The sequence below is a fragment of the Acomys minous genome (assembly GCF_964271855.1).
Source record: "Acomys minous genome assembly, chromosome: 17".
In the NCBI taxonomy this organism is placed as follows: Eukaryota; Metazoa; Chordata; class Mammalia; order Rodentia; family Muridae; genus Acomys; species Acomys minous.
Window position 1 is genome coordinate 72,417,563 of NC_140500.1, and position 16,779 is coordinate 72,434,341.

At 48.3% G+C, this 16,779-nt stretch overlaps 1 protein-coding gene across 3 annotated transcripts in view; it reads left to right on the top strand.

The window, feature by feature from the left end:
- The first annotated feature begins 2,303 nt into the window (after positions 1 to 2,303).
- THNSL2 (threonine synthase like 2) overlaps positions 2,304 to 16,779 on the top strand; it is an 18,988-nt gene continuing 4,512 nt past the window's right edge. Inside the window, exons 1-7 of one of the 3 annotated variants that reach the window (XM_084765792.1) lie at positions 2,304 to 2,398; positions 5,322 to 5,556; positions 6,934 to 7,128; positions 8,563 to 8,715; positions 13,746 to 13,976; positions 16,214 to 16,362; positions 16,443 to 16,568. In XM_084765792.1, the coding sequence (XP_084621918.1) occupies positions 5,334 to 5,556; positions 6,934 to 7,128; positions 8,563 to 8,715; positions 13,746 to 13,976; positions 16,214 to 16,362; positions 16,443 to 16,568 (1,077 nt within the window). In that variant the 5' untranslated portion in view covers positions 2,304 to 2,398; positions 5,322 to 5,333. Of the gene's footprint in view, positions 2,399 to 2,422; positions 2,445 to 5,321; positions 5,557 to 6,933; positions 7,129 to 8,562; positions 8,716 to 13,745; positions 13,977 to 16,213; positions 16,363 to 16,442; positions 16,569 to 16,779 lie in introns of those variants that run through there. The other 2 variants (XM_084765793.1, XM_084765794.1) reach the window with 2 other exon arrangements.

Sequence of the window (16,779 nt, forward strand, 5' to 3'; positions counted from 1 at the left end):
GTGAGCTGGTGGCCAGCCTAGGTGAGACCTCCTGACTCTGGAGGAGTCTGCTTCGGAGCCTGCGCTGGCCTCCTGGGAGCTGTCAGTTCCAGCCCCTCTGGCATAAGAAGGTTGTAGGTCCTTAGGAAAATCATGGAAACGTGAGCCTGGAACTTGAATGGCGGATGTGCCCCCCTGTGGTGTTCTGAAACCACAGGAGACAATTGCTGGGCTTACATTGAAAACGTTGCCCTGCTCTTCTGCAGTGGCCTCCTGCCACCCATTATGCCCAGGGGAAGACATGGCGTTAGCTCTGTTGGCCAATGACACAAAAAAGGCCACCATGGCTGATTATAAATTGAAACAGGAGTCCAAGAAAGGAACCACAGAGTAGGAGTGAGCCTTGGTCACGGGAGCTTCCTCTCCCTGTTAGGTTCACTCGGATGTCCAGCCTCCTCCACTTCAAAGAAGCTCTGGGCTCTGCACAGATTTGCCTTTGACACTGTGAATGCAAGCAAAACACACTGCTTAAGTATTCTGTTTTTTAAAGGATTAACTTGTTTGTTTTATGTATGAATGTTCTACCTGCATGTACACCTGCACACCAGAAGAGGGCATCAGATCTCATTATAGATGGTCCTGAGCCACCATGTGGTTGCTGGGAATTGAACTCAGGACCTCTGGAAGAGCAGTGTTCTTAACCACAGAGCCATCCCTCCAGCCCCTGCTTAATTATTCTGAATCCTGTGCTTTCTTTCAGCTCTCTTTTGTTGTCTTGGTGCAGTTAATGTATTTTTTAAAATTATAGGTGTGGCCTTGGAACTAAAATAAATATTGACAGCTCATGAAGTGCTACATCTAATTTTACCTGCTCTGATTGGAGCAAGACTGCCAATAAGAATACCTTGGTCTGTTTGTTTTATTTTATTTTATTTTTATTATTTTAGGTGTGTGAGTGTTTTGCCTGCATGCACACCTGTGCACCACTTGCATGCCTGGTGTCTGTAGAGGTCAACAGAGGGAGTTAGGTTCCATTTCCTTTCCCCAGCCTAGGATCACAGATGGCTCTGAGCTGCCATGTGGGGCTGGGAACTGAGCTCCAGCTGAGCAGCCGATGCCTCGAACTGCTCCAGTCTCCAGCCCCAGTCTGATTACTTGATATAACTAATTACTGTATATCTAAAAGTCTGAATATGTATTAAAATAAAAGACTGCTAAGAAGATGGTAGAAACTCATGTGGATGCAATATACGTAGCATGTGAGCACCACAGTTGACTGTGCTGCCTGCCTTCAAAATTCAGCCTTCCCTCTGGGCCTTCCGCTGTCCTGTCCTGAACGCCCAGGCAGCAACTGCTAATGATTAACTCAGCTGTGCCTCCAGCCATTAGCTCCTCTGCTAGGTGAGGAGTCAAAGTACATTTCACAGAAGGACTTCTGGCTGCCCTCTGGGCCCCAGGATGGTGCTGTTCTGTACGCCTGACTGAGCCAGGCAGGGAGCCTGGTGGGAGAGCCCTGTGGCTGGTGCTGGCTGGTGCCACTGTCCTTGGGTTTGCTAAGGAAGATTTCTCTGGAAACATTGTAACAAACACGGCTGACTTTTATGCGTTTTGTTAATCTCAGTTTCTCTGGCCTCCGCGTGATTAAAACGCACCCCATGGAAGGCACACAAACACTTGGGGTTACCTCTCTCACCCTTGTGTCAACTCTACCGCAAGCCTCTGGCCCCTTTGTGTTCAGAAAATTTATTCCATGCCCTGATCAGGGGCAGTCTCATAGTGCCTCCTACTCAGGAGACTCTGAGATGGACCCAGTGCAGCCAGTGGCAGCTACACAGACCGATGCCAAGAGGATGGCAATGTATAGTGGAAGCTTCGAGAGTAGGCAACTTGAGTAAGTAGAGACACACAGGAGGGAGGAGACTGACAACTCCACGGGTCGGTCTATGCTTTACAAGCCCCAGGGACCCAGCTGTGACAAGGACCAGGCCAAGCCCAGGGCCAAGAGTAACTCTTAGACTGTATCTGTCTGTCTTCACCCAGGAGTGTAAGGGCGACTTTACACAGGGACATTGAGGCGTGTTTGGAGAAGAGTTTCCCTCCATTCTTGCTTTTTTTTCCCCCTCCTTGAAATGTATATTGGAGGCTGGGAACGCAGCTCAGCTGGTAAACGGGCTCCCCTAGGAAAGATCTTAGGTCTAAAAAGCCTGAGTAGCTCTCAGTGAGCAGGAAGGCAGGTCGCCCTCCTCCCCCTCCCCCCTTCCAGGTCTCTTCTTTCACCCCTCCTCCATGTTCCTCCTCCACGCCCCCTCCTCCGCCCTCGGTAGGAGCTCCTCCCCAGCCTTGTCATTAAACTGTGGGAAAGCAGAACCCTGCGCGACTCTCACTGGACTCGGTCTCCAGGCAGCTCTACACCCACACGGTAACCTCGAGCGTGTCGCGTGTCGCTTGTCGTCCCCTCCCTCCCCGTGCGTGCTCTCCGGACGGTGACGTGTCTTGGCCCCTGAAGCTCAGTTTGGCTTCCTGGTCAGCGTCTTAAGGCCAGGCCAGGCTTTGAGATGGCAGCAGTCTGAGTGGGTGGAGGATTTCCCATGTTTTTCACCTGCAGCCAGAGTTCAGCAGTGCGGGAAGAACCCCGAAACCCTAGGACAGTGTACCCTGTTCAGCGGCTGGGGTGGGGGCGCCTTAGGCCTCTGCGAACTTGCCTGCCGGTATCGGGTATCGACTAAACTTCAAATTGAGGGTAGCAATCTGCAGCTCAATCGCGAGAGTCTTCTTGACAGCGGAATCCCAGAGGATTATTGTTATTTTTATTTATCGCGGTTACTGCCCTCTCTCCCTCCACCCTGGAATAAAGCCCAGAGAAGTTTCAAAAAGTAATTATCACAAGAATGTACTGTGGAGGTCTGAGTCCAAAGCCTTTACACAGCAGTCCAAGAAAGGTTCGCTTCATTCTTTTTCTTGAGCTTTGCTAAAACAAAACAAAACAAAAACCAACCAACCAAACAAAAAACAATCAGCTGTGTCTCTTGAGGCTGTCTGCTGTCCCTTGAAGTAATTGGTCAGAACCCAGATAGTCCTATTCTTGTGGGGAGCCCAGGCCAACGTCTTATTCTGGAAAGTTCTGGGTTCAAGCCAGGCTTTAGCCTCTGTTCCTTTTTCATGCCTTTTTGGGGTTGCAGAATCGGAGCGCACCTCCACCCAGTGCACTATGTGGTCCATTCCACTGAAGATGAGGCTTTGGGAAAATGTTCCTGTTAGCTGTTCCTTGTAGCCCCTCCCTGCTTCTTCTGCTCTGCCCCAGCACCTGCAGCGCTTTGCTTGGTTACGATTTTTGGTAAATGGCTCTCTCATAGCATTTCCTTTAGTCTGGTCTGGTAAAGTTGTGCAGTGAGGATTCCAGGGCCGTTTGTACAGGTGCTAACACTGTCCACAGCATCCCAGCATGCCCTGTGGTTACTGAAGGCACTGCTAATCCTTAGACCTCCGAACCTGACTCTGCCTTCTGAGGCGATGTAACAGTGTTGCTTTCCCACTGCTTTGGGCTTTGCCTGTATTTTGTTCTTTTCATGGACTCTGTGGGCTGACTGTATATTCCAGATTCCTAAAGTCATTTCTGTTTATACTCATTTTCCCGGCATTGCATGTCCACCCAGCTCTCTTTAATAATAGTCTTGCTTTCAGGCATGTCTAACACTCGTGACTGAGGATAGCTATGAATGAGGAGGCCCAAAACAAAACTGTAAACTTACTTAAAACATCATGTGATTTCATTTATTTATTCACTTACTCTTGTAACTTGATGGCACCATTCTGAGGCTTGAACTTTGTAGCCAGTGAAGTCAAGCTGCAACATCAAAAGGTCTGATTTAGCACAACCCTGTCTCTAAACTGAATGTGCATGCGTTTGTAGGAAGCAGAGAGGCTCATGGCAGCTCATGTAGAAGCCACTGTGGACCCACGGGTGTCAGAGCCCTGCAGTAGGAAACCACGCTTTTAGGGCTGGAGGCAGAGCAATTGCCTAGCATAGGCCTGGGATCTGTCTTCAGGGTCAGTGAGGGGCCAAAGGGAAGACAAGAGTCAATGTCAGACTTCTCCTTTATGGGCAGGGGCGCAGGAATACCCAAGTGATATTGAGAGTTGTGCATAGTCAAATTGACCCTCAGAGTTACTGTGGAGTTTAACACTGGAAACCCTAAATTCTGCTGTGACCTCTGTCTTAGTCAAAGGGCCACGAGACCCTGAATCCAGGCCGGGTAGCCAGAGCCAATTAGCCACTGCTAGAGGGTTTCAACGACAGAGTGAAAGCTCTGCTGGTAGTCTTCTAGAATTAGGCTGTGGGATAGGGTACTGGCTATCGGTGATGGTGCCCAGCCATGCTGATTTGAAAGGACCAAGGGGTTTCCTAGGACATGGGACTTGCAGTTTAGAAAAATTAGCGTGTGTGTGTGTGTGTGTGTGTGTGTGTGTGTGTGTGTGTGTGTGTACATCTATAGTGTTCATACATGCATATAACGTATTTTGATCAAGTATCTTTCTCCATTCCTTCCCCTCTGACACCTCCTCACCATTTCCCCCCCCCCAACTTCATGTGCTTTCTCTTTAAACAAACGAACTAACCAACCACCGAATCCATTTCATACACGGATGCGGGATCAAACACAGGAGCGTGGGCAGCCTCCCAGAGCCGCATCCCTGAAGAAAGCTGCCTCCCAATTAGCCATTCATCTAGGTTGTTTCCATTTCCCGGCTATTGAGACTAGAACAGTAATGGCCGTCTTTGTAGTGGGATGTAGAGCTCTTTGGAAATGAACCCGGGAGTGGTCTGGATCTTCTGCTAGATCTAGTTCTAGCTTTTTGAAGAACCTCCACACCAATGTCTGTAGTGGCTGAAGCAGTTTGCACCCACCATCTGTGAATAGGTGTCTCCTTCCCCCCACACCCACACCAGAGTTTGCCAATCAGGTGTTCTGGTCTTTTCCTTACTAAGAGGCCTGTCAAAATGGCACCTCCCCGCTACTGATATAACCTTTCTCCATTCCAGGGTTTTCTTTGTTGCTGGTAAGGCCTGTGATTCCATTTCCCCAGCATACTCCAATACCTACACCTCAAGGCAGTGGGCTCAGCGGAACTGCCTGTTTTGATCAGAAGGATCATGCTTTCCACAAGCCTTCACAAAGCTGAGATGAGACTCAAGTTAGGGTTGGCATTTCAATGTCCGGGATGCATATCCCAATGAGTGGTGTGGCTCAGTGGTTAGGTCAGAGGACTGGGTGTACTGAGCTTCATTCTGTGGGGTGCTGGGAGCTTGCAGACCAGCTGCCTCTGGGACTCTCCCACTACAGGCCTCCAGGAGCATGTGGTACATTAGCACCCGGGGAGTGGCCCCACGGATCAACTTTGAGGGAGCCCTCTTCTCTGGCTATGCACCAGACGGGGGCCTCTATATGCCAGAGGAGCTCCCACAGCTGGACAGAGAGACCCTACGTCACTGGAGCACACTTTCCTATCGCAGCCTGGTGAAGGAGCTGTGTGCCCTCTTCATTGGCCTGGAGCTTATCCCAAGACATGACTTAAACGGTGAGGACCCCTGAGCACCTAGTGCAGCACCACAGATTAGCCCCCTGGGTGTCAACTCATCAGCCAACCACTGGGGAATCCCTAGTTGCCTTTCTCAAATCTTGAAAAGCTTTTTCCTGATTCTGGAGTTTCAGAACTAGAATATTCAGAACTCTTCAGCTTTTCTGTTCTGCCTTCAGTGAGATGAATGACAAAACGATCCACTGAAAAATTTATTATTATTTAAAAAACAAAGAAACTAAGCATTTTCAGTCACCCCAAATGCCTGTGTTGATGAGTGTCTCTCATTCATCAGGACACCCACATTACGATTTTGTCTTGCTGAGTGTCCTGGGACAGGCTGTCTCAAGCTGTAATGTGCAATGACTCTCCCTCAAGGACATCCTTTTTCAAAGCAGATTCTGATTCAATAGGTTTGGGTGTGTCTTAGTTGCTTCTCTGTGCTGTGATAAGTCACCTTGACCAAGGCAGCTTATAGCAGAAAGAGTTTACTTGGGGCTTGCAGCTTCGAAGGGTTAAACTCCATAAGCACCACAGAGGGGAGCACAGCACAGCGAGCTTACATCTTGATCTGCAAGCCTGTGGCAGAGAAAGCTAACTGGGGATAGTGATTTTGAAATCTCAAAGCCCACCTCCTCCAACAAGGCCACACCTCCTAATCCTTCCCAAGCAGTTACAGCAACTGAGGACCAAACATTCAAACATACAAGTCTGTGGGAACCATTCTCCTTTGAAAACCAGAGGGTGGGTTTGAGAATTCTGCCTTTGTTTTGAGTGCTTATACAGGATTTCAGCTGTTAGAAACTGTTGCTAAGTTTGCATAACAACCATGCCCAAGTCCTGGTGCCACAGATACGAGATTTAGTACTACAAAGAACAAAGTAATAAAGCTTCCATCTTTAGGGAAGAAAAATATGAGGTTGAACCTGACTTATTTGTTCTATGATATGATCTTCTATTGAAATACATGCTTATAAAAAGACTCAAATGAGCTGAGAGGTGGCTGAGTGAAAAGAGCACTGACTGCTCCTTCAGAGGACCAGGATTCAGTTCCCAGCATCCATATGGTGGCTCATAACCATCTGTAACTCTAGCTCCAAGGCATCTGACTCCCCCTTCTGGTATCTTTAGGCACTGCACACACATGTTACACATACAAAGACAAATGAAAATAAAATAAAAAGACTCAATTAAGAAGCATACAGAATGAAAATTAGACATTTTCTAGAGCCAGCTCTGGTTTCTAGGGAATTCTGTAGAGGAGTGTATGGGCAATTTAATACATGTCCTCCCAGATTTTTCGAGACCTGTACAATTCTGTTCCTAAATGTGTCATTTGAGATCATATTTTCTGCTGTTCAATCTCTGTCATCACAGATCTGATCGACCAAGCCTTCAGCAGATTCCGCCACAGAGATGTGGTCCATCTGTGCAGGCTGAAGAATGGGCTGAACATATTGGAGCTGTGGCATGGGGTCACTTACGCTTTTAAGGACCTGTCCCTGTCCTGCACAGGGCAGTTCCTGCAGTACTTCCTGCAGAAGAGGAAGAAGCATGTCACCATTGTTGTAGGTGGGTGCTGGGTGGGGGCAGGGTCCTTTAGCACCTGGCTGGAGAGTGCCCAGACATGCAAGATGCTCTTGATTGAATCTTTTAAGGCATATGCTAACAGTTCTTCTGGAGTTGTGGTTCTCCACCAGTGGGTCACAACCCCTTTGGGGTTGAATGACTCTTTCACAGGGTCGCCTAAGACCACCAGAAAACACAGATATTTACATTATGATTCATAACAGTAGCAAAATTACAGTTACAAATAGCAATGACTGTACTTTTATGGTGGGAGGTCACCGTAACATGAGAAATTGTATTAAAGGGTCGCAGCATTAGAAAGATCGAGATCCAGTTTTCAGAGGGCTTTCTGACATGTTTTTAAGCCACAGATTCTGTACTGGTTACTTTTCTCATACTTAAGGAAGGAAGGCTTATTGCTTAGAGTTCAGTTCAAGACTACAGGTCTCCATGGCAGGGGGGTATGGTGAGCGGAGCTTCAGGCATCTGGCCTCATTGTCTCTACAGTCAGTGTTGGGTTCAGGGTAGAAGCTGAGAAAACTCACTTCAGATACAGAAGCTTAAAATGAAAGCTTTGTTTTCTGGCCACTCAGGGAGGTGGCCAGTTTGGGATCTGAACCATGTCCTTGGGTGGAAGTTGTATTGTATATTTAAAGGGTGAAAACTGTAATTAGCTCATACAAGGGGGGGAGGGCGGATTGGGGGAACAGAGTGGTCAGCTCTGACTCAAGTTATTTTGCTAACAAGAAGTTCTAGCTGACCTTGAAAGTGTGCCTGGCAGTGGGGGGCAGCTGGGCTTCTGATTGGGGAATTTCCGGGAACAACAAGACCGAAGAGTTTCTCATTGAACATAAAACATAGTTTATGATCAATCTTACCTTGTGTAGAGATTCTTTTGCATCAGCAACGAACTGAGGTGATGTGACTGGTGGGCCTGAAATAAAAATCTCTATAGTTATGCTAACCAAAGGGAGCAGGCCTCAACACCAGGAAGCAGACAGCATTGATGCTGGTGCTCAGCTTGCTTTCTTAGTTTTATTTTTCCCAGGACCACATCTCATAGAATGGTGCCACCTACATTTAGAGCTGGTCTTCCCTTTTCAGTCAAATTTTTCTAGAAATGCCCTTATAGACATGTCCAGAGGTGATTTTCATGGTGATTCTAAAGACCACCAAGTTAACAAAGTAACTGTCACTGTCCCCTTTGTCAGTCTGCTGGAGGCTGTGGACCCTTCTCGGAGTGATATTTTTAGGTGTACAGAATACTCATGACATCCTGAATTTTACCATCATATCCAAGGACCCTGGGCTAAGTACTAAGCACCTATCTTTCAAGTATTTGAAAGCCAGTGTTGCTGCACTGGGAGCCAGTACTTTAAGACCAGTTTCTTTCTCTATCTATTCCCCTTGTTCTTAATGGATGGGTCTCCTTTCTAGGAACTTCTGGGGACACGGGAAGTGCAGCCATTGAGAGTGTTCAAGGATCCAAGAACATGGACATCATTGTTCTGTTGCCCAAAGGCCGCTGCACAAAGATTCAGGAGCTCCAGATGACGACGGTGCTGAAAGACAATGTCCATGTGTTTGCAGGTAGGTGCAGGGGCCGTGTGGTGCTGACTTGACTGGCTGCTTTGTTGGGGTGGGGGTAAGTCATGTACTGAGGTGCCTTGGGCTCGCTCTGGGAAGGTTTTTGGTGTCTTCTGTGCTAGCTGGCACATGATTTTAGACCTGCACTTACTGTATTGAACTGTGTCTGTCAACGCTACCTCCATCCCGGTCCCACCTGCTAATGTCACATGTAGGCAGAGCCATAACTTGTTTGTTTTTTTTTTTTAGTTTTTCAAGACTGGGTTTCTCTGTGTAGCCTTAGCTGGCCTAGACTCACTTCGTAGTCCAGGCTGGCCTTGAACTTACAGCCATCCACCAGCCTCTGCCTCCCAAGTGCTAGGATTAAAGGCGTGCGCCACCACCGCCCAGCTCAGAGCCATAACTTAAGCCAAGCAACTTGCTCAGTTCTGGGGCACGGAAGTGTTGAGAGGACAAACACGTTTCACAATTGAATGTGTGTCCGTGCATGTTGGCGGTCCGTGCCCTTCCTTAGAGTACCGACAGATAGACCACGCATGTAGATGCACGTAGTTAACTGGACCAGGTATTAAAAATAGGAAGCTGCCCAGAGCTGCAAACTACCAGTTCCATTATAGCTGGTTGTATAATGAACCAGCTTTACCATGGGAGCAGTAGCAACCTGTGGTTGGACAAAGGAGAAATCCGTGCCTTTTCACGCTACGCCAAGCATCCAGTCATTAGGAGACTGATAGCAGAGAAGGAAACGGTGCATGCACGACATTTCAATCCTTAGGACATTGACAGAGGAGAGTATGAGTGGAGTTGCTTTCACTTTTCACATGCTGCTTGACCTCACTGAGCCTCGAGGTGGGGGATAAGAATATGAGCGTTAGGCCAGATGTGGTAGCGCACGCCTTTAATCCCAGCACCCGGGAGGCAGAGGCAGGTGGATCGCTGTGAGTTGGAGGCCAGCCTGGTCTACAAAGTGAGTCCAGGACAGCCAGCCAGACCTCTGTTACACAGAGACACCCTGTCTTGGGCGACGAGGGGGGAGAAGGGGGAGGATATGAGCTTTAGAGGTCTTGGTTGGGGTTTTATATGCTTTGCCCATGCAGCCTTACATGGCTTTTTGGTCACTCCCTTGACACAGGAAATGTTCTAGCAATGGCAAACAAACGAGTAAATGGACCCGGAGAGATGGTCAGTGGTTGAGAACACAGTCTACTCTATTCTAGAGGACAGAGTTCGATTCCCAAGGCAGCTTATCACTGTCTGTAACAACAGTTCTGGTGGGATTCATCACCCCCTTCTGGCCTTCATGGGTACTGCATGCACATGGTACACAGATACACAAGCTGGCATAAGATAAAATACATTTTAAAGTAGATAAATTAAGTAAAATTTCTTCTCCAACTTGCCTGGGTCCTGGCACAGTCCTGTGGCTGTTTTGAATGAGAATAGCCTCCATAAGCTCATTTTTCCCCAAGACAGGGTCTCTCTGTGTAGCCGTGGCTGTCTTGGACTGCTTTTGTAGACCAGGCTGGCCTCGAACTCACAGCACTCCATCTGCCTCTGCCTCCCTGAGTGCTGGGATTATAAGAGTGTGCCACCACACTCGGCTCTAAATGCTTAGTGGTGGAACTGTTTGGAAGGATCGGGAGATAATGGCCTTGTTGGAGGAGGTGTGTCACTGGATGCAGGTTTGAGGCTTCAAAAGCTCAGGTCTGACCCAATCTCTCAATCTCTCTCTCTCTCTCTCTCTCTCTCTCTCTCTCTCTCTCTCTCTCTCTCTCTCTCTCTCTCCCTGTCTCTCCCTCCTTCTCCCTCTCTCTTCTCTCTCTCTCTATCCGTTGTCCTCTCCCTTTCCCTCCCCCTCTCTTCCTCCCTCCCTCTTTCTCTCTCTCTCCATCCCTCTCTCTCTCTCTGTCCATCCCCTCTCTCTCTTCCTCTTTCCCTCTCTCTCCCTCCCTATTTCCCTCCCTCCCTCCCTCTCCCTCTGCCATCAGATGTAAGCTCTGGGCTACTGCTCCAGTGCCATGTCAGCTGCCATGCTTCCTGCCCACGATGATGGAGAACTAGTCCTCTGAAAGTGTAAACAAGCCCCCAGTTTAATGCTTCCTTTTATAAGTTGCCTTGGCCATGGTGTCTCATCACAATAATATGACAGAAACTAAGATTAAACCCCATGGAGAATGTCTTTATGTTAATATACCAATGTTGACAAGGAGCTCAAACCCGGCAAACAAGCCATGAGCGCAGCACGAGTACCCTTTGTCTCTTTACTCAAGTGCAGAGAAAAGGCCCGCTGCTCTTTTGCTCTTTTCTTCACAAGCACATGTACATTCCAGAGTAAAGTCGTGGCTTGGCTAATCCATTGTTGGCAAACTCCTACGCACTGGCATTGGTAATTGCCCTCATCTAGCTGTGAGGCATGAGTGAACAGTGTTGGGGCTTCTGAGGGTCCCTGCTGTTCCCCACAAGCCAAGCTTGCTAATCACGGGTCCCAGCTGTCTTAGCCTACCGTCAAAGCAGAGAACCGCTTTTTGTACTGTAGTCTTTCTCTCTTGCCTTGTACAGATATGTTGGAAGGCTTTTTTCTAAGGATGAGAATGGACTCTTCACTGGGGGAGGGAACTGGAAAACATCACCCCCCTGAGAAATAGTGGCAGATTTGTGGTTGGCGATGAATGTAACGTATCATAATTATTGCTAGAGCTAAGGTGTTTCTGTTCTGTATATGGCCTGTGCATCAAGATATAGTTTCTCAGGCTTTATAGACATCGCGTTTGTTTATAAGCAGTGCTGTTTGTGTTCTTTTCCTTCTTAGAGGCTTCAGGTTTGGCTGTTAAGGAAAATGTGTAGATTCAGGTGCTAATAGGAAAGATGCATTTTCCCTTTGTGGGCTCAAGGAGTAGTGTGGACCACATGGACACTGAGTTTAAATTTTATTAATTAATCATCATCATTATTGTGTGTGTGATGAGAGAGATGCGTAGGACATAGTGACACCATGGAGGTCAGAGAACAGCTTTGTGGGGTCATTTCTTTCCTTCTACCATTATTTGCATGGGCACCAGAGAACACAGGCTGCCAAGCTTATGCATTGTATGTTCTGTGCCATGGTATGTCACCTGTATAATAGCAGGTGACAGTTAAGAGATTGCCTGGAGTCTCAGAAGAGATGTTGGACTTTGGATTTTCAACAGTCTTGAGACTGGAAGACTCTGGGGGCTTTTGAAGTTGGACTAAGCGCATTCTGCACTATGATATGGCCATGAGCCACGATAGCAGTAGCTGTTTGGATGAGAGTGGCCCCATAGCATACTTGAGTGCTTGGTCCTCACTTGGTAGAGCTGCTAGAGATGGGTGAGGTGTGGCCTTTATAGAGCTGTGTCACTGGACTGGGCTTTGAGATTTCAAGAGCCCACATCCATTCCCAGCTCCCTCTCTCCGCCTCTCTCTCTCTCTCTCTCTCTCTCTCTCTCTCTCTCTCTCTCTCTCTCTCTCTCTCTCTCTCTCTCTCCCCTCTCCCCCTCCTGCTGTGGATGAGGATGTGAGCTCTTAGCCCTTGCTCCAGGGCCATGACTGCCTGCCTGCTGCCACATTCATAGCCATAATGGTCATGGACTCTAACCCTCTGAAACTGTAAAGCCCCAAATCTCCTTTTAAAACAAGTTGCCTCTGCCATAGTGTTGTATAATAGCAATAGAAAAAAAATCACAAAAGATACACAAGTGTCTTACCAAGCCACTGGGCTTATGAAAGTAATAATTTCCATGTCCATTATGTGACTCCTAAGCACCAAATACTTAGTAGACACTAGATGTTAATTGATTATAGTATATGTTTGTTTTAAACTGGAAGTAACAGAAAATCAGCTCAGACCATCTGAAAGAACAGTTTCCAGCTTCTGTCACTGGATGTCCAGGGGCGGGGTCAGCTCTTACTTGGTTAGTTCTGAGGCTCAGCATCACCAGCAGGAACCCAGGTTCTTCCCAGTCTCTGTCATGCCCTTCCCAGTCCTAGGATCTTGAGCTCACAACAGGAAGAGCCGAGGTATCCAAGTCTCCCTTTTCCTGTAGCTCTTCCTTAAAAGCAGTGACCATTTCTCTAGCACCCCAGCAAATGTCCTTTTGAGTTTCTGTGGCCCAAATTTCTCACAGGTCCATTCTGGGCCCAACCCCTAACCCCATGGGTATGCCAGAGACAGACTGGCTTGGCTTTGGCAAAGAAATGGGGCCCCCACTGCTGTCAGGGTGCTTGGGGTTCACACAGGGACTTACAGCTGGTCCCCATCCCTGTTGATGCTACATGGTGACAAGGAGAGAAGGATTTAAACTCTAATGGCTGTCCTGGTATTTCTCCTGGTAGCCATCACCCCTTCCTTGAGTTATGGACCCAAATGGAGAGTAAGGAAAGGGTCAATACTGGTGCAATTACTGAAGCAGCTAAACTGGGGTGTTGATACATTGTCTGGTGGATAATTCACCCGATAATTCACAGTGTAAATTAAACTAATTTACACACTAGCTTCAGGGAGAAGTTCTGCCCATGCAAGTTTACCCAGCACACAGGAGCAGGGATCAGGACACCCACATGGGAGAAGTGACCATTTCCCATAGCCCTAATAGAGTTCACACTTTTCAGTTGGGTGAATAGTTCCTCTTCTTTCCAGAAGGGTGAAGGCCATACTCTTTACAGAATACCGAAGGCTAGAATACAAGGGAATTCTTTTCCCAGTATCCCAGAAGGTTGACATTTTATATCTGATTTTACAAAATGCGAGACCATTGGAAATGGTTGTGCCTACATTTCCTTTTCTTCCAAGTGAGGACAAATACTCAGGATCACAAGAACAAGAGACCTGGACTGTATCCCTAAGGAGCTTATACAGAACCTGGAAAGCCAGGCCATGTGAAAGTGAAGGGAGCAAAGGCTGAGCCAGATGAGAGAGAAAGGGCTGGGCCTGGGAGGGCCTTGGCAGAGCCTGGAGTGACTTGCAGGGGCATCTCCTGCTCCTGAGAGCTGCCCTCTTCTCTCTCTCCTGGCAGTGGAAGGAAATAGTGATGAACTTGATGAACCCATCAAGGCCGTATTTGCTGACACGGCTTTTGTCCAGAGACACAACCTGATGAGCTTAAACTCCATCAACTGGTCTCGGATCCTGGTGCAGATGGCGCACTACTTCTTCGCTTATTTCCAGTGTGCTCCCTCCTTGGACGGGGACCCCCTGCCCCCTGTGGAAGTGGTTGTGCCGACAGGGGCTGCGGGGAACCTTGCAGGTAAGGAGATCCTAGGATGCAAATGGACTTCCCAGAAAGCATTCATTCTTTCAAGCTGTCTTCTGTCTACAAATGTGGAGCGAAAGACACTTGTGTTTTATTCTAAAGAGGACAGAAAACCTCACGGGATGGACGCCTTTGAACTTGCATTGGCTGGGAGCAGAACATTTCAGGGTCCTGCAGGGGAACCCTGGGACGTTTTAGCAGCCTGGGAAACAACAGCTAATAGACAGAAATCAAGCCTCAGCTACCAAACATAGCTCAGTGTCCTCTCCCAGAATTTGCACTTTAATTCCCACCTTTGCCCACTGCCTGCCGAGGGGCACCCGCTTTGTGCCGTTACACTGTGTTCTCACTACCCAGGGGCCATGTGAGGCGGGAAGGGTTCTGGCCTCAGGAATCTGGCCTTGGCTCTGCCCTTTGTTAGCTGAATGGTTGTCAGAGAGGTTCTCAGACATGATGTCTCAGCCGTAAAAGGAAACTGGCTGCCTGATCACATGCTCAGAGCCGCCTGCGAGGAGCAAGTATGACTATTGCAGGATGGGGAAAGTGTTGTCCAGCTGCCTGGCACCAAATACTAGCAAACATTCTCAAGCCTTAGCTTTGCACCGGGTGCTGTTGGTGTAAGCGCCTTTTAAAGGTTAATGATGTCATGGGACTAGGGCAGCATGATTGTCTCCTATGTACACGGACAACTAGTTCTAGGACCCCTACAGGTACCAAAATCTGCAGATATTCAAGTCCCTTATGTAAAATGGCATGGTCTTTGCATATAACCTATGCACATACACTTGTGCGCTTTAAATGGCCTCTAGATGATGCAGAATAGCTAAGCTAATACAATATGCAAATGTTATCTAAATGGCCACTGTACTTTAGGGAGTAAAGGCAAAAAGGAGTCTGCATGTTTAATACAGATGCTTTTTTTTTTCCTTGAGATGGGTTTTCACTCAGGCTGCCTTTGAATTCAGTATAGCCCAAACTGGCCTTGGAGGTCTCTATCCTCCTGCCTCAGATTCCCAAATGCTGGGAATATAGGGTGTATCACCCATTTCCTGCTTCGAATAATTTTGATTCGTGGCCAGTTGAGTCTGTAGATGGCAGGAGCCCTGTTTCCAGGCCCCACCTGTACCATTCTTAACCTTTTTTGAATGAGGAGCCAGTCATAAGGAGAAGACGCTAGCTTGCCCCTGTTTACACAGCTGGTTCGTAGTGGAGCCAAGTTGACAGCCCAGGCAGGCATCGCTCGACGAGGCAGTGGTGGTAGTGTTTCTGGCCATCAGTCTCCGGCATTGCTTCTCAGGGCACCCGGGATAGGATTGGGCGAAAGGACAAAAGTATCTTAGTGGTGAGGAGACTCGTTGACTCCTTATAGGAAGAGAGAGGTGATAGTGGGCTGGCAGTGAGGCAAGGAAGGTGAGACCCTCCTGTACTCAGAGGGCGACACCCAGTGTGCCGCCCTTTCATGTCACCTGCCAGCTAGTGATACCACCTGTAGCTGTGCCCTCCATAGCACCTGGAGCAAAACAAACACCCGGGCACTACCACAGCCGACGTGCCCGTGAGGCATTTTCTCCACAAGGACCCACTTGACCTTAGCCTTTGGACCCTCCTAAGCTTCCACTTTCCCTCCTCACGGAAGAGCGTTGTCTTCCATGAGGAGTGTACGTGTGTCAACGGGCTTTACAAAAGTATGTGTGATATTGGTTAAACATTCTTCCCCCCGCCCCCCAAAAAAAGTAGGGGCCTGAAGAGAGAGCTCAGTTGGTGAAACGTTTGCCGCACAAGTCTGAGGACCTGAGTTTGGATCTTTACGGTAGCGCCTATCTGTAATCCTAGTGTTCCCCAGCAAGATGACAGAAACAGGAGAAGCCCCCAGAATTATGTGAGTCCCTAGCCTGGTGTGTCATCAGGGACAACTAGACACACCCCCTAAAATAAGGTAGAAGGCAAAGACATGGACTGTGCAGTTTGGTAGGATTTCATCCTGTAGTACCTTTATTCCCGCTCCTGCAATAGGTTGACTCGCAAAACTTTATGTGTGCGTTAGCCCCTGGTAAGACGCGGTAACCCTCCTCGTCGTCCTCCTCTTCCTGCGTCCTGTGTCTCTCTCCACATCTCCTCTCTCTATTCTCATTTTCACACAGCAAAAAGTTTAATTTTTATTAAGCTCAAAAAAAAATTTTTTTTTTTTGCCTTTGCCCAAAAATCCTGTTGTCTTCCTGTCTTGCCCCAAGCTGGGTGCATTGCTCAGAAGATGGGCCTGCCCATTTGCCTGGTTGTGACAGTGAACCGCAATGACATCATTCACAGGACTGTCCAGAGGGGAGACTTCTCTCTGTGTGAGGTTGCCAAACCAACCCTGGCATCTGCTATGGACATTCAGGTAGGCCTGTGGGGGAAGAGCAGGTCTGGCTGGATAAGGGTAGGAATGAGGGTGACCTAGGGTTCCGCCTCTTCCTTCAGATGCCCTACAACATGGAGAGGATCTTCTGGCTGCTCTCTGACTCTGACAGCCAGGCAACAAGGGCCCTCATGGAACAGTTTGAAAGAACCCTAAGTCTGGACCTACCCAAGGAGCTACATAGCAAGGTTGGTCACTGGCCACACCCTAAGGGTGGGGTTCTCTGCGATCTCCATAGCCATCACTGGGCACACCCTAAGGGTTGGGGCTTCTCTTCGATCTCCACAGCCATCAGTGACTTGTGTCTGAGAGAGGTAAGAAGGCAATTCAGCACAACAGGACTCAGCAGACAGTGCTGGTTCAAACCTCTCAAGTCTGACCTCTAGTGTTTTATTTTAG